The sequence below is a fragment of the Pongo abelii genome, chromosome 12 (assembly GCF_028885655.2).
Source record: "Pongo abelii isolate AG06213 chromosome 12, NHGRI_mPonAbe1-v2.0_pri, whole genome shotgun sequence".
In the NCBI taxonomy this organism is placed as follows: Eukaryota; Metazoa; Chordata; class Mammalia; order Primates; family Hominidae; genus Pongo; species Pongo abelii.
Window position 1 is genome coordinate 78,732,985 of NC_071997.2, and position 21,587 is coordinate 78,754,571.

The 21,587-nt window shown below is 38.2% G+C and overlaps 1 protein-coding gene across 10 annotated transcripts in view; it reads left to right on the forward strand.

Moving 5' to 3' along the window:
• The window catches only part of ASB3 (ankyrin repeat and SOCS box containing 3), a 256,125-nt gene that overhangs the window by 116,484 nt on the left and 118,054 nt on the right, over positions 1-21,587 (forward strand). For 7 of the 10 annotated variants that reach the window (XM_024241978.3, XM_054546492.2, XM_054546501.2 and 4 more), the window contains one exon: positions 5,324-5,840. The exons of 2 other annotated variants lie outside the window; for them this stretch is intronic. In XM_024241978.3, coding sequence (XP_024097746.1) covers positions 5,324-5,511 — 188 coding nt within the window. In that variant the 3' untranslated portion in view covers positions 5,512-5,840. Of the gene's footprint in view, positions 1-5,323; positions 6,013-21,587 lie in introns of those variants that run through there. One more of the 10 variants, NM_001204507.1, reaches the window with a different exon arrangement.

Genomic DNA, 21,587 nt, shown 5'->3' on the forward strand with positions numbered 1-21,587 from the left:
TTTTGGCTTTTGTTGCCATTGCTTTTGGTGTTTTAGACATGAAGTCCTTGCCCATGCCTATGTCCTGAATGGTAATGCCTAGGTTTTCTTCTAGGGTTTTTATGGTTTTAGGTCTAACATTTAAGTCTTTAATCCATCTTGAATTGATTTTTGTATAAGGTGTAAGGAAGGGATCCAGTTTCAGCTTTCTACATATGGCTAGCCAGTTTTCCCAGCACCATTTATTAAATAGGGAATCCTTTCCCCATTTCTTGTTTTTGTCAGGTTTGTCAAAGATCAGATAGTTGTAGATATGTGGCATTATTTCTGAGGACTCTGTTCTGTTCCATTGATCTATATCTCTGTTTTGGTACCAGTACCATGCTGTTTTGGTTACTGTAGCCTTGTAGTATAGTTTGAAGTCAGGTAGTGTGATGCCTCCAGCTTTGTTCTTTTGGCTTAGGATTGACTTGGCGATGCGGGCTCTTTTTTGGTTCCATATGAACTTTAAAGTAGTTTTTTCCAATTCTGTGAAGAAAGTCATTGGTAGCTTGATGGGGATGGCATTGAATCTGTAAATTACCTTGGGAAGGATGGCCATTTTCATGATATTGATTCTTCCTACCCATGAGCATGGAATGTTCTTCCATTTGTTTGTATCCTCTTTTATTTCCTTGAGCAGTGGTTTGTAGTTCTCCTTGAAGAGGTCTTTCACATCCCTTGTAAGTTGGATTCCTAGGTATTTTATTCTCTTTGAAGCAATTGTGAATGGGAGTTCACTCATGATTTGGCTCTCTGTCTGTCTGTTATTGATGTATAAGAATGCCTGTGATTTTTGCACATTGATTTTGTATCCTGAGACTTTGCTGAAGTTGCTTATCAGCTTAAGGAGATTTTGGGCTGAGACAATGGGGTTTTCTAGATATACTATCATGTCATCTGCAAACAGGGACAATTTGACTTCCTCTTTTCCTAATTGAATACCCTTGATTTCCTTCTCCTGCCTAATTGCCCTGGCCAGAACTTCCAACACTATGTTGAATAGAAGTGGTGAGAGAGGGCGTCCCTGTCTTGTGCCAGTTTTCAAAGGGAATGCTTCCAGTTTTTGCCCATTCAGTATGATATTGGCTGTGGGTTTGTCATAAATAGCTCTTATTATTTTGAGATACGTCCCATCAATTCCTAATTTATTGAGAGTTTTTAGCATGAAGGGTTGTTGAATTTTGTCAAAGGCCTTTTCTGCATCTATTGAGATAATCATGTGGTTTTTGAGAAAGACAATATATTAATGATGAAAATAAAAATGGTAGTAGATGTCTCAGAAGTCAGATAAATACATTTGATGTGCAAAACATTTCAAAAGAACCAGAGAAATGTAGTTCAGGCAGATAGGTTGTTTGAACATTGGCCTGAGGGCGGGCTAGAGATGAATGTAGAAAATATAGTGGGTGTGTATGGTATAGATATAGTTTTGTGCTATAGTAAAGTTGGCATTTATAAGCATAATGAATTAAGAATTGTGACGTTTATTTTGATCATTGTGTCTGCTTTTGATTTTAACAAAACTTTATATAACAACATGTAGTCTTCTATTTTGATTGTTCTGCCAGTACATATAACAAAATGAACAAAATAGAGGAATTCTGTATAGGAATTAAAAGTTAAATATTACTCATTTGCTAATAGAGCTATGGATAAACCAAGTTTAACATACTGAATAAAAATGATTGGGTCAGAAAAGTGACTTAAAAGTGTAGCATGGTTTCAGACATCATTTTCTAGGTTACAATCACTGCCATAATCCAAGAACATGGAGATGTATTTAACAAAACTAAAATATAGTTTTAATAGTTTTAATAGGTTTTCATGAAAGTATGTTTTACATACAGCTTCTGTGGCCTTTTCGTATTACAAATTCAAGGCATGGCTTGATCTTCTAGCCTAGTGGCAACACGTCTGGAAATACTGTGCGTCACTAAAACTTTAATAGGGATTTTGTGTGCTTTGAAATATTGCGTATATGGTTATAAAATTCCCTTAGTATTTACTGGCATATTAAACTAAAATGGCACTGACAGGCATATTATTGTCTGTGTTAATAATCTACACATGAAAGACTCCCTCAGTTCAGCCGAACATAGTTCTTACCTCTAATTGTTCATTAGACCAGTGATCTGTTGTGCTCTTAGAAGGAAAACCAAAATGGTGCAATTAAAATTTGAACCAATACCTGAAGTAGCTATACTTTTCCTTTTTTATTATTAAATGGAAAGATATTCTGAAATTTATGATAGTTTCAGTGGTTTAGAAGATGTTGGAGAATTATATTGAGCTTATCACAGTTTAAAGAACCCTGGACTGGGAGTCAAATCATTGAGATCTAGTTAACAATAGCTATGTTGTTGATGTGCAGTATCTCAGTGGGCAAGTCACTTAAGCTTCTCCTAACAAATACGAACTGGTCTAGTGTGGCTTGATCACTAATGGTTAAGCTTCTACACACATAATTAGCATAAACAAATGATTTATTAAGCTTTAAAGATAGACCTCCAGTGATGTAGTCACACAATCTAGAAAAGCTGGTCAGCACTACATGAAGTTTTAGGGCATCTGGAGGAGCTCTTCCCAGTCAGCCCATAGAATTTTAAGCCAGTGTAGTCTGTCCACTCTGAGAAGCTGGAGCATCATTAAGGATCCATTATCTCCAAGTGAGGAGCTCTCCTCCAGGTTGCACAGCTATCCTTTATCTTCCTTCTGGTTGTGTGGTAAGTATTCATGTTCCTAAGAATGTGCAGAATGAAGAGATTCAATTTAACAGATGCCTGTTAAACTCTAACTGAATATAAGTAGAAATTCTCTTAACCAACTTCACTTTAACAACACACACTGGATTAACCAGTCTTGTCATTTTCTCTTTCATTTCCATCTGACTGTGTCCATTGGCATGCTCTGTGTTTGCAGCTGGCCAGCTACACTCTAGAATGCCAGTGTTCCTACCAGCAGAGGTGTGTGCTTACCAAACAGCAGTTATGTTTATTTCTGAAACTTTTTATTACATTGTGCATATTATTGTAGTTAAATAATTCCAGATTGCACAAGCTAATGAATTATGAGTGTGAAAAGAGAATCATTGTTTCTGTTAAGGCAAAGTAGAATGCAAAAGACTTGATAAAGATAACCACAGAACAGAAATAGATATTGAAATAGATGTGGCTACAACAACTGAAAGCAAAAAAACCTGTAAAAATATGGAAGGATTATGCACTCACCTTGTTTCATACATGCCTTTAAATCCATGCTGTAACTCAAAGAAAGTGAAACTGCATCCTTATTTATATAGTGGTGAGTAAAAAATACATAAATAAACTGCAAGCCATAGATGTTGCATTCTAGATGTGTTCATGTATCCATTTTAAATTAGAATGTTTAAAGTATGTATGGTGTTGTGGTCACCTGCTTTAAGGTGAGTTTCTATTAACTGACCAATTATTGTTCATGATCCTACTAAGAGGGCTTCCTTATACTTGATAGTTGAACATAGTCAATCTACTTAAACCTTTGGAAAACAGTGGTGTTGGCAGCTTGGGCGTGCTTTCCATATGTATTCCTGCAACTTCCTCCAGTGGCCCCTTTACCTGTGTCTTCCCATCTTTCATGTGAGAACCATCATTTCTCCTTTAAGTTTACAGAAAAGGGTCAAATTTAAGTAAGATATGGATATGAAAAAAGTTGGAAATAAGTGTGCTATATACTATAGATACTGTAATCTTATTATTTATAATAGGGAATCTATGACTCATGGTTTAAGAAAATGCCCAGCTTAGACTTAGGTTTTATGTACAAAATCAGTAACTTTTGCTTTCTTATTTGGCATTTTGAAACACCAGTTTGAGTGATTTCTTTAATTCTGAATAAACTAAACTAAACCTAAACTAGTAAACTAAAAACGATGATGAGTTAACTTCTGTGGCCTGGAAGATATTGAAGATGTTAGAGAATTAATTGGTCTCAAGCCCTATGGGTATTAGAGTTTAAAGAACCTTATACCTGGAATCAGACTAGCTGGTCTGGTATCAGCTGTGCTCTTGATAGTACTTGTCTTTGATGCTCTGATCCTGGTCTGTTCATCATTGTTAAATTTCACAGGGATTTATAAAAGATTTCTTGAATTAACAAAAGGCTTTAGGTCTGATTCACATAAAAGCAGACATTAACTTCTTTATTTAACACTTTTCATCTTGGAAAATGAAACTGCTATCATATGATTCTTTTTTTTTTTTTGAGACGGAGTTTCGCTCTTGTTGCCCAGGCTGGAGTGCACTGGCGTGATGTCGGCTCACTGCAACCTCCGCCTTCCAGGTTCAAGCAATTATTTTGCCTCAGCCTCCCTAGTAGCTGGGATTACAGGCATTTGCCACCACGCCAAGCTAATTTTGTATTTTTAGTAGAGACAGTGTTTCACCATGTTGGTCAGGCTGGTTTTGAACTCCTGACGTCAGGTGATCTGCCCGCCTCAGCCTCCCAAAGTACTGGGATTACAGGCATGAGCCACCGCGCCTGGCCTATCATACAGTTCTTAATTATGTGCATGTGGATTGTCCTTTAATTGATAGTTAGCTTTTGGCTGCAGTGCCTTGCCAGATACACACACACACACACACACACACACACACACACACACATGCTTTGGGTTCAGATCTGAGTTTGAATCCTGGCTCTGCTTCTTACTAGCTCTGTGACTTTGGAAAGTTGTTTTTTTAAATCTCTACAATAGCCTGATAATATATACTTCATGAAGTTAATGAAGATAAAAAGAGAATTTGAGTGAAGTACATGGGCTTATGGCATAGAAGGCACTCAATAAATACTCCCTTTCTCTCAGAACCAATTAAAAATTTTCATTTTATGTTATGGATAAAAAGGAAAACTTGCAAGCTGTACATCTATTCACTTGATGTGATAGGTCTGGAAACCATTTGTAATGAAATAGATTAAGAAGAAGGTAGCATTTGCTACTGTGAGCTTCTACCATTTCTAAAGTTGGTTCATCCATTTCTTAAGTGCAGGTATTGACAGATCTTTAGAATTTGAGGATTTAGTGTTTGCGGCCCTGGATACTGACTTTGAATGTGTGGCCAACAAACTGGAGGGAGAGGAGCCAGTTGAAGGCTGTAGAAAAGAATAAATAAGGTTTATTGTGGTCATACTGACTCAAAGTAGTCTTCTTTCAAGCAGTATATCACTTTTATTACTAAGACTTGGGGGAAAAAAATGAATTTACCTTTATGTGCTATTACATCTCTCTGTTTAAAAAAGTTTCACCTTGCTTTTTTTGTTTCTCCAGCCACTGTTCCATCCCTGACCCATCTTTGTCGTTTGGAAATTCGGTCCAGTCTAAAATCAGAACGTCTACGGTCTGACAGTTATATTAGTCAGTTGCCACTTCCCAGAAGCCTGCATAATTATTTGCTCTATGAAGACGTTCTGAGGATGTATGAGGTTCCAGAACTGGCAGCTATTCAAGATGGATAAATCAGTGAAACTACTTAACACAGTTCATTTTTTTCTCTGAAAAATCATCGAGACAAAAGAGCCACAGAGTACAAGTTTTTATGATTTTGTAGTCGAAAGATGATTATTGGTTGTGAGATAGGTTAGGTTTTGGGGGCCAGTAGTTTAATGAGAATGTTTATGTTTACAACTAGCCTTCCCAGTAAAAAAAAAAAAAAAAATTGTAAACCTCACTTATATTACTTTATTGCAGCTTCATCACCAGTACATTATATGTTGTAATATTTATTTACCTGACCATTTTCTGCTTTATTTTGCTAATAAACTGTGATGTTGCTTCTAGTGCTAAACTTGGCATATTTCCACCTATGATTCGTGTTTACCTGGTGCTAGGAGCTCAGAATGGAATGCATAAAGCTTCACTGGAAGTGTATACAACTGTGGTGTAGAATTTGTTATTATCATTATTATTTTATTTAGACTTGAATATCTCTTACGTTTATTAAAGAACACGTTTTCCTATTCAGTCACTTTTTTTTTTTTTTTTTTTTGGAGACAGAGTCTTGCTTTGTCACCCAGGCTGGAGTGCAGTGGTGCAATCTCGGCTCACTGCAACCTCTGCCCCAGGGTAATTCAGTCACTTCTATGAAGAATTGCTACTCATTGCCGTTTCACATGTAAACTCACAGGAAAAAGTTACTTTAAAAGAATATAGAAAATCAATCATATTACTGGGTTTTCCCTTCCAGTTTCTTTTCATTCTTTGGCAAAACAAACAAAACCAACCAACCCAATTCTAATCTGCAAAGGCAAGAACAGCCCTAAATTCAAAGACGTGCTCAGTTGGGAAAAAAAGTGGTTTCAGTTTTGAGATAAATGGGCATGTTAGCGCAATTAGGATTTTAATCAGGAGACTGAGAGGGGCATGTCTGTGGCACCATCTTTAAAGAAAGAAAGGGGCGGGGTGTGGTGACTCACACCTTAATCCCAGCACTTTGGGAGGCCAAGGCAGACGTATCACGAGGTCAGGAGATTGAGACCATCCTGGCTAACATGGGGAAACCTCGTCTGTACTAAAAATACAAAAAAATTATCTGGGCATGGTGATGGGCACCTGTAGTCCCAACTACTCTGGAGGCTGAGGCAGGAGAATGGTGTGAACCTGGGAGACGGAGCTTGCAGTGAGCCGAGATGGCGCCACTGCACTCCAGCCTGGGAGACAGAGCGAGACTCCGTCTCGAAAGAAAGAAGGGTAGGTGTTACCGAGTTACTTAGTATTATGTATAAAATTCAGGTTCCATTCAGCTCTAGAATCATTGAGCAGCTTTGTTCCTATGAAGCAGTAATAGCCAGTTTTATTAATATTATGGTGTTTTTCCTTCTTATTATCTAGATAAGCTGTCAAACAGTCCATGAAATAAAGACCTCAGAATCCTAGATTAATGAGGCGCCACCTCATGGGTTTTTATAATTGCTTGATCTAAATCTAGAGTCAGGAAGAACTAAACACTGGATCAAGTGAGCTGTGATAAGAGGCTATAGAGACTGACCTCGAGAAAAAGGTTATGAGAGCATTACTGTCACAGTAGACTACCAGAGATGGGGTCCAAAGAGGCAAAGTCTTCTGTCCTATTGGGATCCTGTGGCTTAAAATAGATGAGAGTGGGTCAGCCGTGCCCGTTTCTGATAGGCCTTTGGTGTTTGGCAAAAGCAATGATGAAGGTGGACCAAACAAGGATGACATCACTAAAACCCAAAGGGATGACTGAGCTGTTACCTCAGACTAGAACTGCTTGTGGGTTGGAGATAAGAGTTTGAATGTGAGTGTACAGGCAGAAATAAGGTTGCATATAGAAAAGCAGGTGGAAATTCTGATAATTTCATAAAGAAATTCCAAAACTGTTTATATTGTATAGTATTTTTTAAATGTCGTAATCTTTATTTTCCAAACCCTAAGTCTCTGATTTGTAAGATAGCACCCAGCTTTTTCTCGGGGGAAAATGTATGTAGAATGTTTTTTTTTTTTTTAATTTTTAATTTTTATTTATTTCCATAGGTTACTGGGGAACAGGTAGCGTTTGGTTACATGAGTAAGTTCTTTAGTGGTGATGTGTGAGATTTTGGTGCACCCATCACCCAAGCAGTGTACGCTGTACCCAATGTGTAGTCTTTTTTTTTTTTTTTTTTTTTTATAAGTAGACAGTTTATTTGGGTCAAGTTTAAGGATTATAACCTGGGAGCAAAGACTCAAGTTGCCTGGAATCTACACTTTGATTAGCAGCAGTTGCCAATGTATAGTCTTTTATCCCTCACCCTCCTCTCACCCTTTCCCTGAGTCCCCAAAGTCCCCTGTATTATTCTTACGCCTTTGCATCCTCACAGCCTAGCTCCCACTCATGACCGAGAACATACGATGTTTGATTTTCCATTTCTCAGTTACTTCACTTAGAGTAATGGTCTCCAATTCCATCCAGGTTGCTGCAGATGTAATTATTTCACTGTTTTTTTTTTTTTTGATACGGTGTTTCACTCGTTGCCCAGGCTCACCGCAGCCTCCACCTCCCATGTTAAAGCAATTCTCCTGAGTAGCCAGGATTACAGGCATGCGCCACCATGCCCACCTAATTTTGTATTTTTAGTAGAGACGGGGTTTCTCCATGTTGGTTGGGCTGGTCTCAAACTCCCGACCTCAGGTGATCTGCCCGCCCCGGCCTCCCAAAGTGCTGGGATTACAGGTGTGAGCTACCATGCCTGGCCCACTGTTTTTTTTTTAACTATCTTTCTGTCCCTTTTTTTTTTTTTTTTTATTATTATACTTTAAATTCTGGGGTACATGTGCAGAACATGCCGGTTTGTTATGTAGGTATACATGTGCCATGGTGTTTTGTTGTACCCATCAACCCATCATCTATATTAGGTATTTCTCCTAATGCTATCCCTCCCCTAGCCCCCCACCCCCGACAGGCCCCAGTGTGTGGTATTCCCCTCCTGGTGTCCATGTGTACTCATTGTTCAACTACCACTTATGAGTGAGAACATGCGGTGTTTGGTTTTCTGTTCTTTTGTTACTTTGCTGAGAATGATGGTTTCCAGCTTCATCCATGTCCCTACAAAGGACATGAACACATCCTTTTTTATGGCTGCATAGTATTCCATGGTTTGTATGTGTCACATTTTCTTTATCCAGTCTATCATTGATGGGCATTTAGGTTGGTTCCAAGTCTTTGCTATTGTGAACAGTGCCGCAATAAACATGTGTGCATGTGTCTATATGGTAGCATGATTTATAATCCTTTGGGTGTATACCCAGTAATGGGATGGCTGGGTCAAATGGTATTTCTGGTTCTAGATCCTTGAGGAATCGCCACGCTGTCTTCCACAGTAGTTGAGCTAATTTACACTCCCTCCAACAGTGTAAAAGTGTTCCTATTTCTCCACATCCTTTCCAGCATCTGTTGTTTCCTGACTTTTTAATGATAGCTATTCTAACTGGCATGAGATGGTATCTCATTGTGGTTTTGATTTGCATTTCTCTAATGACCAGTGATGATGAGCGTTTTTTCATATGTTTATTGGCTGTATAAATGTCTTCTTTTGCGAAGTGTCTGTTCATATCCTTCACCCACTTTTTGATGGAGTTGTTTTTTTTCTTGTAAATCTGTTTAAATTCTTTGTAGATTCTGGATAGTAGCCCTTTGTCAGATGGATAGATTGCAAAAATTTTCTCCCATTCTGTAGGTTGCCTATTTACTCTGATGATAGTTTATTTTGTTGTGCAGAAGCTCTTTAGTTTCATTAGATGCCATTTGTCAATTTTGGCTTTTGTTGCCATTGCTTTTGGTGTTTTAGTCATGAAGTCTTTGCCCATGCCCGTGTCCTGAATGATATTGCCTAGGTTTTCTTCTAGGGTTTTTATGGTTTTAGGTCTTATTTTTAAGTCTTTCATTCATCTTGAGTTAATTTTTGTATAAGGTGTAAGGAAGGATCCAATTTCAGCTTTTTGCATATGGCTAGCCAGTTTTCCCAACACCATTTATTAAATAAGGAATCCTTTCCCCATTTCTTGCTTTTGTCAGGTTTGTCAAAGATCAGATGGTTGTAGATGTGAGGTGGTGTTATTTCTGAGTCCTCTGTTCTGTTCCATTGGTCTATATCTCTGTTTTGGCACCAGTACCATACTGTTTTGGTTACTGTAGCTTGTAGTATAGTTTGAAGTCACGTAGAGTGAAGCCTCCAACTTTGTTCTTTTTGCTTAGGGTTGTCTTGGCTATGCGGGTCTTTTTTGGTTCCATATGAAATTTAAAGTAATTTTTTCCAATTCTGTGAAGAAAATCAATAGTAGCTTGATGGGGATAGCATTGAATCTATAAATTACTGTGGGCAGTATGGCCATTTTCACGATACTGATTCTCCCTATCCATAAGCATGGAATGTTCTTCCATTTGTTTGTGTCTTCTTTTATTTCCTTGAGCAGTGGTTTGTAGTTCTCTTTGAAGAGTTCCTTCACATCCCTTGTAAGTTGTATTCCTAGGTATTTTATTCTCTTTGTAACAATAGTGAATGGGAGTTCACTCATGATTTGGCTCTGTTTGTCTGTTATTGGTATATAGGAATGCTTGTGATTTTTGCACATTGATTTTATATCCTGAGACTTTGCTGAAGTTGCTTATCAGCTTAAGGAGATTTAGGGCTGAGATGATGGGGTTTTCTAAATATACAATCATGTCATCTGCAAACAGAGACAATTTGACTTCCTCTTTTCCTAATTGAATACCCTTTATTTCTTTCTCTTGCCTAATTGCCCTGGCCAGAAATTCCAACACTGTGTTGAATAGGAGTGGTGAGAGAGGGCATCCCTGTCTTGTGCCGGTTTTCAAAGGGAATGCTTCCAGTTTTTGCCAATTCAGTATGATATTGGCTGTGGGTTTGTCGTAAATAGCTCTTATTATTTTGAGAATACATTCCATCAATACCTAGTTTATTGTGAGTTTTTAGCATGAAGTCCTGTTGAATTTTGTCAAAGGCCTTTTCTGCATCTATCGAGATAATCATGGTTTTTGCCATTAGTTGTGTTTATGTGATGGGTCATGTTTATTGATTTGCATATGTTGAATCACCCTTGCATCCCAGGGATGAAGCCGACTTGATCATGGTGGATAGGCTTTTTGATGTGCTGCTGGATTTGTTTTGCTGGTATTTTATTGAGGATTTTCGCATCGATGTTCATCAGGGTTATTGGCTTAAAATTTTCTTTTTTTGTTGTGTCTCTGCCAGGTTTTGGTATCAGGATGCTGGCCTCATAAAATGAATTAGGGGGGATTCCCTCTCTGTTGTTTGGAATAGTTTCAGAAGGAATGGTACCAGCTCCTCTTTGTACCTCTGGTAGAATTGGCTGTGAATCTGTCTGGTCCTGGAGTTTTTTTGGTTGGTAGGCTATTAAATACTGCCTCAATTTCAGAACTTGTGATTGATCTATTCAGGGATTTGACTTCTTCCTGGTTTAGCCTTAGGAGGGGGTGTGTGTCCAGGAATTTATCTATTTCTTCTAGATTTTCTAGTTTATTTGCATAGACGTGTTTATAGTATTCTCTGATGGTAGTTTGTATTTCTGTGGGATTGGAGGTGAAATCCCCTTTATCATTTTTTATTGCATCTATTTGATTTGTCTGTCTTTTCTTCTTTATTAGTCTGGCTAGCAGTCTATCTATTTTGTTGTTATTTTCAAAAAATCAGCTCCTGGATTCACTGATTTTTTTTGAAGGCTTTTCGGTCTATAGCTCCTTCAGTTTTGCTCTGATCTTAGTTGTTTCTTGTCTTCTGCTAGTTTTTGAATTTGTTTGCTCTTGCTTCTCTAGTTCTTCTAATTGTGGTGGTAGGGTGTCAATTTTAGATCTTTCCTGCTTTCTCTTGTGGGCATTTAGTGCTATACATTTCCTTCTACACCCTGCTTTAAATGTGTCCCAGAGACTCTGGTGCATTGTGTCTTTGTTCTCATTGGTTTCAAAGAACATCTTTATTTCTGCCTTCATTTCGTTATTTGCCCACTAGTCATTTAGGAGCAGGTTGTTCAGTTTCCATGTAGTTGTGTGGTTTTGAGTGAGTTTCTTAGTCCTGAGTTCTAATTTGATTGCACTGTGATCAGACAGATTTCTGTTCTTTTGCATTTGCTGAGGAGTGTTTTACTTCCACTTATGTGGTCAATTTTAGAATAAGGGCAATGTGGTGCTGAGAAGAATGTATATCCTGTTGATTTGGGGTGGAAAGTTCTATAGATGTCTATTAGGTCCACTTGGTCCAGAGCTGAGTTCAAGTCCTGGATATCCTTGTTAATTTTCTGTCTTGTTGATCTGTCTAGTGTTGACAGTTGAAGTGTTAAAGTCTCCCATTATTATTGTGTGGGAGTCTAAGTCTCTTTGTAGGTCTCTAAGAACTTGCTTTACAATCTGGGTGCTCCTTTATTGGGTGCATATATATTTAGGATAGTTAGCTCTTCTTGTTGCATTGATCCCTTTACCATTATGTAATGGCCTTCTTTGTCTCTTTTGATCTTTGTTGGTTTAAAGTCTATTTTATCAGAGACTAGGATCGCAACCCCTGCCTTTTTTTGCTTTCTGAATTTGCTTTTGAATATTCCTCCATCCCTTTATTTTGAGCTTATGTGTGTCTTTGCATGTGAGATGGGTCTCCTGAATACAGCACATCAATGGGTCTTGACTCTTTATCCAGTTTGCCAGTGTTTGTCTTTTAATTGGGGCATTTAGCCCGTTTAAGGTTAATATTATTATGTGTGAATTTGATCCTGTCATTATGATGCTAGCTGGTTATTTTGCCCATTAGTTGATGCAGTTTCTTCATAGCATTGATGGTCTTTACAATTTGGTATGTTTTTGCAGTGGCTGGTACTGGTTGTTCCTTTCCATGTGAAGTGCTTCCTTCAGGAGCTCTTGAAAGGCAGGCGTGGTGGTGGCAAAATATCTCAGCATTTGCTTGTCTGTAAAGGATTTTATTTCTCCTTCACTTATGAAGCTTAGTTTGGCTGGATATGAAATTCTGGGTTAAAAATTCTTTTCTTTAAGAATATTGAATATTGGCCCCCACTCTCTTCTGGCTTGTAGGGTTTCTGCTAAGAGATCCCTTATTAGTCTGATGGGCTTCCCTTTGTGGGTAACCCGACCTTTCTCTCTGGCTGCCCTTAACATTTTTTCCTTCATTTTAACCTTGGTGAATCTGATGATTATGTGTACTGGGGTTGCTCTTCTCGAGGAATATGTTTGTGGCATTCTCTGTATTTCCTGAATTTGAATGTTGGCCTGACTTGCTAAGTTGGGGAAGTTCTGGATAATATCCTGAAGAGTGTTTTCCAACTTGGTTCCATTCTCCCTGTCACTTTCAGGTACACCAATTAAATGTAGATTTGGCATTGTTCATGACTTCAGGTAAAGATGGCTCATATTTGACAGCTTACAGACTAACATGAGAGTGTTATAAACACACATTCCGCCCCCCCCGCCTTTATCCTTCTTGAATTGCTTTACAAACCATTTAAGAAGAATTTAATATTCCTGTGTGCAGCCGTTCAGTTTTCTTGTTTTGCTTTCTCTCATTATTTTTCTCTTTAAGGCTGATTTGTCTGTTTATTTTCATTTGTATTTATTATTGTTGTTAAGTGACAAATTGTCATTGAAACATAATACCTTACAGTAAGTAAGCTATTTTTTGTTCATTACAATTCTATGGTTTTTGTGAGATAAGGAACTGATTCTGCTTAGTATTTTTGTGACATTGGTAGAAAATGTATATAGCCCCTATTTGCAACAACACGTGAATCATATTGAGAGGAGGCCAGTCTGAATTATATATTTTATGGAAAAATACTTTGAAATAACTTAGGCACGAATTTTAAGTACATTTCTTCTGCAGTTGTTTTAGTGAATGAAATGTATTTAAATTTTAAATAAAGGACATTTATTAACGTGCCACTGTGCTGATAAAATTTTTTTTTTAAATTCTCATATAGGGATAACAATAATAGCACATTTTAAGTGTTTCATTTAAAAGAAAATATATGATATTCAAGAAACAATAAGCCAGATACGGTGGATCATGCCTGTAATCCCAGCACTTTGGGAGGTGGAGGTGGGAGAATTACTTGAGGTCAGGAGTTCAAGACCACCCTGGGCAACATAGTGAAACCCAGTCTGATATGGTTTGGATGTTTGTACCCTCCAAATCTCAGGTCGAGATGTGATTCTCAGTGTTGGAGGTGGGGCCTGGTGGGAGGTGATTGGATCATGGGGCCAGATCCCTCATGAATGGTTCAGTACCATCCCCTCGGTGTTAAGTGAGTTCTCGCTTAGTTAGTTCACTGGAGATCTGTTTCTTTAAGAGTGTGTGGCACTCCCAACGCTGTCTTGCTCTCACTTTTGCCATGTGACAGACTGGCTCTTCGTTGCTTTCTGCCATGATTGTAAACTTCTTGAGGCCTCATCAGAGGCAGATGCCAGAACTATGCTTTCTTAAAGCCTGCAGAACCTTAAGATGATTAAACCTCATTTCTTTATAAATTACCCAGCCTCAGGTATTTCTTTATAGCAGCATAAGAGTGGCCTAATACACTGACTCTACAAAAAATGAAAAAAAATTAGTCAGGCATGGTGGCACACTTCTGGAGTCGTGGCTGCTTGGGAGGCTGGGGCAGGAGGATCCCTTGAGCCCAGGAGTTTGAGGATGCAGTAAGCTATGATTAAAAAAAAAAATAAAGAAGATATATATATATTTTAAAATTCAGAAAAAAATAAGGAAAGGAGGAAGAGAGATGGATCTACAGTCTTATCCAGACCCATTATTAATGTTAACTTATGTGTTGGAATTTTTTTTCTCATTTAAAAAAAATCTGTATGCAAGTTTGACAGAGATTTTTGTTTTTCATAGTTAAACCACGTTTACAATTTTGTGTTGTTGATCAATCCCCCTTTTTATCATGTTAGTGATACCTGCAGCCAAGCTTAAGCCAAGAGTTATGACAAATTCTGAATTGAAAAGAATGAGAAATAATGAGGCTTCTCCAGTTGATTATTTTCCTAAGACATCTGCATAGAGCAAACAGTCTCTCCCTCCTATTGGTAAAGGAAAGAAGAGAACAGAGGTGAGACCTTTGTGAACTTGCCCCAATCTGGTCTCAGCTCAGGGTAGTCATGTAATTGCATGTCCTTTGTATTACTCTATTATAACTATGTGTGGTGTATATTTTTAATGAAGGAATTTAAAATGCAATTGTTGCAGTAAAGATTTGTGTCTGCATGATTTTTCTGTCTCTTGGCTTCTTGTTCATGCATAGCCCTTAGTTGATGGAGCAGAACAGGTGGTAATTGCCATTGGCACACTGAGACTTGTGAATAGCATCTGTTTATGTCTCTTACCATTGAATGGTTAGGGTAACCTTCTCCTCACTGCTTTCCTATGTGGATGATAAAAGTCTATCATGAGTCATTATAAGGTGCTAATTTACATGTTTTTCTAACATGATGGAATAGGTGAAGAAGAAAGTCCATCTGGTGACTAAATATGATTATGATTTGAATTGAACAGTTAAAAAGAAGGCATAATACTTCTGAGGTTATTATGGATTACCGGGTCAAATAATATGTGCCAAAAATACCAATTCCAATTCAGAGTATTTCCTTGAATAGATGGAGTAACTAGTAATGTGGAGTCTGGAGTTTGGTTTTGACACTTAAAAATCATTATTTACTTTTAATTATATTAGATAATAAAACATTCAAACCCTTATAGTCTTCATCTTGTTTGTAATTAGTTTTGTTAAGCCCACTCTTAAATGTTGTGTGGTATTTGTTTATGTATGTTGATGTAACCAGCCCTGGATGTAGACGCTTGATCAGGTTCATATTTGATACTCATACACTTTTTTTCTTGAAGTAGTGCTTTAAAGATGTTAGGTACTTCATCCCTTCTAGTGATGTTAGCAGCAATTGGTGATCACTAGCTAAATCTATTAATTCATTATAGTTTTCTTTTTAAAAAATATTTACTGTGGAGAATTATGAAATGAACTATGTTCTCATCACTCAGCTTCAATAGTAATCAACTCATGATGAATCTTATTTCCTTTTTCCCACCAATTCTCTCCCTCCCAGAGACATTTTGAAGAAAATTCTAGACATGTTATCTTTAAATAGTTTAGTGTGTATCTCTATAAGTCAAGGACTTCCCTTTTAAAACATAACTATGATACTATCATCATACCCACCTCCCTAAAAAGATCAGCAATAACTTCATAATACCATCAGATATCCAGTCAGTATTTGCATGGTTTTAATTGCCCTGTAACTGTTTTTTTAGTAGTTGGTTTGAATCCAAATCCAAAAAAGTACTTATGATGTGCTCTTTTTCCTTTGAAATGTTTTGGTTGAAGGTGTTACGTGATTTTCCCAGAGGCTGGATTTTGTCTTTTGTTTTTTTTTTTAGACAGAGTCTTGCTCTGTCGCCCAGGCTGGAGTGCAGTGGCGAGATCTCAGCTCACTGCAAGCTCCGCCTCCCAGGTTCATGCCATTCTCCTGCCTCAGCCTCCCAAGTTGCTGGCGCCTGCCACCACACTCGGCTAATTTTTTGTATTGTTAGTAGAGACGGGGTTTCACCATGTTAGCTAGGATGATCTCCATCTCCTGACCTCGTGGTCCACCTGCCTCAGCCTCCCAAAGTGCTGGGATTACTGGTGTGAGCCACCACGCCCAGCCTGGATTTTGGTGATTGTAGTCCCACACTGTAATTGAGCATGCTCTTTGTTTCTTCTTGTATTATATATTCCTGTGTAATGAATTTCCTCAAAACATAGCAACTTAAAACAATAATTAACATTATCTCACAATTGCTGTGTGAAATTCAAAAGTGGCTTGGCCGAGTGGTTATCACTCAGGGTCTGTCATGAGGTTGCATTCAAACTGTAAGCTGGGGCTGTAGTGATCTAAAAGCTTGATCAGGGCAGAAGGAGCCACTCCAAGATGGCTCACTCACATGGCTGTTGGCTGGAGGCCTTGGTCCCTCACTACATGCACCTCTCCATACAACTGCTTGAGGTTCCTCTCATGTCAGCTGGCTTACTCCAGTGCAAGTGACCTTAGAGCAAGGTGGATGCCACAGTGTCTTATAATCTATTCTTGGAAGTCACACACCATCATTTCTAATCTGTTCTATTCATTTGAAGCAAATCACAAACTACAGCCCATACTTAAGGAGAGAGGAACTAGGTTTTGCTTTTGGCAGGAAGGAGTATCAAAGAATTTGTGGATAGCTCTTTAAACTACAACACTTACTTCCTGTAAATTAGTAGTCAGATGTAGACACGAATGCAACATACTTTGGGCCCAGTGCAAAATGAAAATGTGGGACCTGTTGTTCAAATTTCCCTTCCTCCCCTCCCTTCCCCTCTTCTCTTTCCTTTCCTTTTTTTTTTTTTCTTTCTTGCTCTTTCTCTCTCCCTCCCTTCCTTTCTTTCTTGCCCTCCCCTCCCTCCCTCCCTCACTCCCTCCCTCCCTTCCTTTCTTTCTCCCTCCCTCCTGTTGGTTTAGCTCTGTATCCCCACTCAGATTTCATCTCAAATTGTAATCCCCACATGTTGTGGGAGGGACCTGGTCGGAGGTGATTGGATTGTTGGGGCAGATATTCCCCATGCTGTTCTCATAAGTTCTTGCAAGCTCTGATGGTTTAAATAAATGTGGCACTTCCCCACTCGTGCTCGCTCTCTCCTGCCACCTTGTGAAGAAGATGCTTGCCTCTCCTTGCCTTCCAGCATGATTGTAACTTTCCTGAGGCCTCCCCAGCCATGTGGAAGTGTGAGTCAATTAAATCTCTTTTCTTTATAAATTACCCAGTCTCAGGTAGTCCTTTATAGCAGTGTAAAAACGAACTAATTCTTTTTCTTTCACACATGGTCTTGTTCTGTCACTCAGGATGGAGTGCAGGGGGTGTAATCATAGCTCACTGCACTCTTGAGCGCTTGGGCTCAAGGGGTCCTCCTGCCTCAGCCTCCCAAGTAGCTAGGACTACAGGCATACACCAGCATGCCTGGCTGATTTTTGTATTTTTTGTAGATACAGGGTCTCGCTATGTTGCTCAGGATGGTCTCAAACTCCTGGCCTCAAGTGATCCTCCCACCCTGGCTTCCCAAAGTACTGGGATTACAGGTGTGAGCCACCTTCGCTGGTCAAAACAGGGCAGCAGAACATAAAATGGGACCCTTCTGAGCTCAGAGCCCTGTGAAACTGAATAGATTACACCTATGAAACCAGTCCTAGATGTAGAGGCTTCCTCGGATTCAGATTCAATACTCATACACTTTCTTTCTTGCAGTACTGTTTCATGGATGTTGGTTACTTCATCTCTCCTAGTGATATTAGCAGCAATTGGTGATCACTAGCTGGATCTATTAATTCATTATAGTTTTCTTTACATACTAGCTGTAATAATTTCAACAAAAGAACTTCCCTTGGTAATTTGGTTACTCTGAGATCTGGTTTGTATAGAAAAAATAGTTATTTTCCTTTATTTGCCAGTTTTCAGAATAATGAATTGGTTCTCTAATATCCTTTAAAGGTGGTCGATAGGCTTTTTTTTAACTTTTAAGTTCAGGGGTATATGCGCAGGTTTGTTACATAGGTAAACTTGTGTCATGGGAGTTTGTTACGCAGATTATTTCATCCACCCAGGTATTAAGTCTAGTACCCATTAGTTACTTTTCCTGATCCTCTCCCTCCTCCCACCCTCCTTCCTCCAATAGGCCACGGTGTGTGCTGTTCCCCTCGATGTGTCCATGTGTTCTCATCATTTAGTTTCCACTTACAACTGAGAAAATGTGCTATTAGGTTTTCTATTCCTGCATTAGTTTGCTAAGGATAATGGCCTCCAGCTTCATCCGTGTCCCTGCAAAGGACGTGATCTCATTCTTTTTATGGCTGCATAGTATTCCATGGTGTATATGTTCCACATTTTCTCTATCCAGTCATCATTGATGGGCATTTAAGTTGATTCCATGTCATTGCTATTGTGAATAGTGCTGCCATGAACATATGTGTGCATGTGTCTTTATAATAGAACGATTTATATTCCTTTAGGTATATACCCAGTGATGGGATTGCTGGGTCAAATGATATTTTTGTCTTTATATCTTTAAGGAATCGCCACACTGTCTTCCACAATGGTTGAATTAATTTACACTCCCACCAACAGTATATAAGTGTTTCTTTTTCTCCACAACCAGCATTAATATAAACATAGATTTTTGATGTTTTCTAATCTATTGCAGTTAATTACTCTTATTGATATTGATTGTCCCATCTTTAATTAGTGTTTAAGTATTCTTTGTTAGCTTTCTTGCTTTCTGGTAATAAGATAGTTCAGGTTTATGTTGTACATTTCCCTCCTCAGACCTGGAATCAGACATTTTTCCAAAGAATTTTGTTTGCTTTTTCAGAAATGTTATTATATGGACTGTAATACATATGACATGCATGGGGGAGCTCATTTCTACTGGTTTGATCATTAATCACTTAGTGGACAGAGCTAAGAAATACAGTCCTGCATCACATAATGATGTTTTGTTCAACAAACTGCATATATAATGGTGGTCCCATAAGATAATACTGTGCTTTTACTGTAGTTTTTCTATGTTTATATATACAAATACTTACTCTTGTATTATAATTGCCTACAGTATTCAGTACAGTAACATCCTGTACAGGTTTGTAGCCTACAAGCCATAGACTACACCATACAGCTTAGATGTGTAGTAGGCTGGCTATACCATCTATGTTTGTTTAAGTACACTTTATGACATTCACACAATGACTGAAATTGCCTAAGACACATTTCTCAGAATGTATTTTATTGTTAAGTGATGCACGGCTGTCTGTGTATATTCATTCTGTTTATAATCTTTATACCAGTACTTCAAATTCAGTACTGTAATTTTTTTTTTTTTTTTTTTTTTTGAGATGGAGTTTCGCTCTTGTCGCCCAGGCTGGAGTGCAGTGGCGCAATCTTGGCTCACTGCAACCTCCGCCTCCCAGGTTCAGGAGATACTCCTGCCTCAGCCTCCCGAGTAGCTGGGATTACAGGCACCCGCCCAGCTAATTTTTGTAGTTTTGGTAGAGACAGGGTTTCACCATGTTGGCTAGGCTGGTCTCGAACTCCCGACCTCAGATGATCTGCCTGCCTCAGCCTCCCAAAGTGCTGGCATTAGAGTCATGAGCCACCACGTGCAGCCAATTCTGTAAATTTTTTATTCAACTTCATGGATCTTTTATCTGTGTATTTCCTGTCTTATATGATGAATATCCTATTTCTCAATGACACTAACAATTACTCATTTGTTTTATACAAGACTCACACACAATGGTCTCGGAATAACAGCTTCTACCCAGCCTTCAATCATTAAACACTTTATAATTCTTATTTCCCCTCAACCACCATTTTTTTTTTTTTTTTTGTCATTTAAGTATAGCTCACTAGGGGTGTGCACTCAGATTGCTGTGTTTTAAAGTCATTTGTATGCACAGGATTATGTTTCATTTTTGTCTTTTAGGAATTTAAACTTTAATTTTTGCTTTATGATTGTGGGAAATATTTACATGGTTTCAAAGTCAAATTTACAGGAAAAAAGTGTATTCAAACAAATGTAGCTTCTCTCTTGTATCCTCCTCATCCTGTTTCTCCCTCTTCCAAAGGAAGCCTGTTCATAGTTTATTCTTTTATTTACTTTAAACATAAGCATATATTTTCCTTTGATAAGCAGAAAAGTCAGGTATACAATTTTATTCATCCTGCTTTTGTCATTAACATATATCCTGGAGATAATGCCGTAATAGTATATAGAGAGCTTATTGCTTTTTATAGCAACATATTACTTCACTGTGCAGATATTCCACAGTTTATTCAACTTTTCCCCTCTTGATGGGCATTTGAATTACTTCTAATCTTTTGCTATTACAGATGGTGCTGCAATGAATAGCTTTGTGCTGTTTGTATTTTTGCCAGTATAGCTTTGGGAGATTCCTAGAAGCAGGATTTCTTGCTCAAAAGGTAAATGCATTCTCAGGTTTGCTAGATATTACCAAATTCCCCTCTATGGGCAAATGGTGTATATTAGCAATGTATTAGAGTACCACTAGAGAAAACTGTCAAACATTTTGCATATTGCCAACCTCTTAGGTGAGAAATGAACTTAAGTATAGTTTTGATTTTCATTTCTCTTATTATGAGTAAGATGGAGCATCTTTTCACATTGATGGGAGAAATTGATCCAATTTTAATTATTTCCATATGACTCTCCAGTTATCCCAACAATATTTATTAGAAAGCCCATCTTTTCCCTACCAATTGAGCTATTACCATTAACTGACACTAAATTTCTATATGCTCTTTTGTTTTCCATTAGCCTGTCCTGTAATTATGCACTTGTACCAAACTGCTTTAGTTATCAAAGATTTATAATATGTTTGATGCTTGGCAAGACCATTTCCTCTTTACTGGTCCCTTAGAATTGTTCTGGCAATTTTTCCTTGTTTATTCTTCCAGGTAAACTTTAAATAGTTCTTCTTACTGCAGTAAAATGCTTTATTGTATTTTCATTGGGCTTGTGCTAAATTTATTACTTTGGAGACAACTAACATCTGTGTGATGTGTCTTCCTATCCAAGAACATCGTAGGCTTTTCCTGTTGTTCATATCTATTTTTGCATTTTGGTGACATCTAACCAATAGACTGTGTTAGAAGCAATGACTTAAGGGACTAGGTCACAAAAGGCAATACAGCTTCTGCCCTTCTCACTCTCCACCTTTGGAACTTAGCTGTCATATTGTGAGGAAGTCCAGGCTACATGTAGGTGTTCTGGCCAATAGCTCCAGCTAAGGTTCCAGCCAACAGCCAGCATCAACCAGCAGACATATGAGTTAGCGAGTCTTCAGATGATTACACGTTTTAACTTTTAAACTACCCCAGCTGACACCAAGTGAAATAGTTTGGCGCTCTCCTTGCCAATTCCTGCCCAAATCACAGATGTTTTAGCAAAATAAATGTTTTAATCT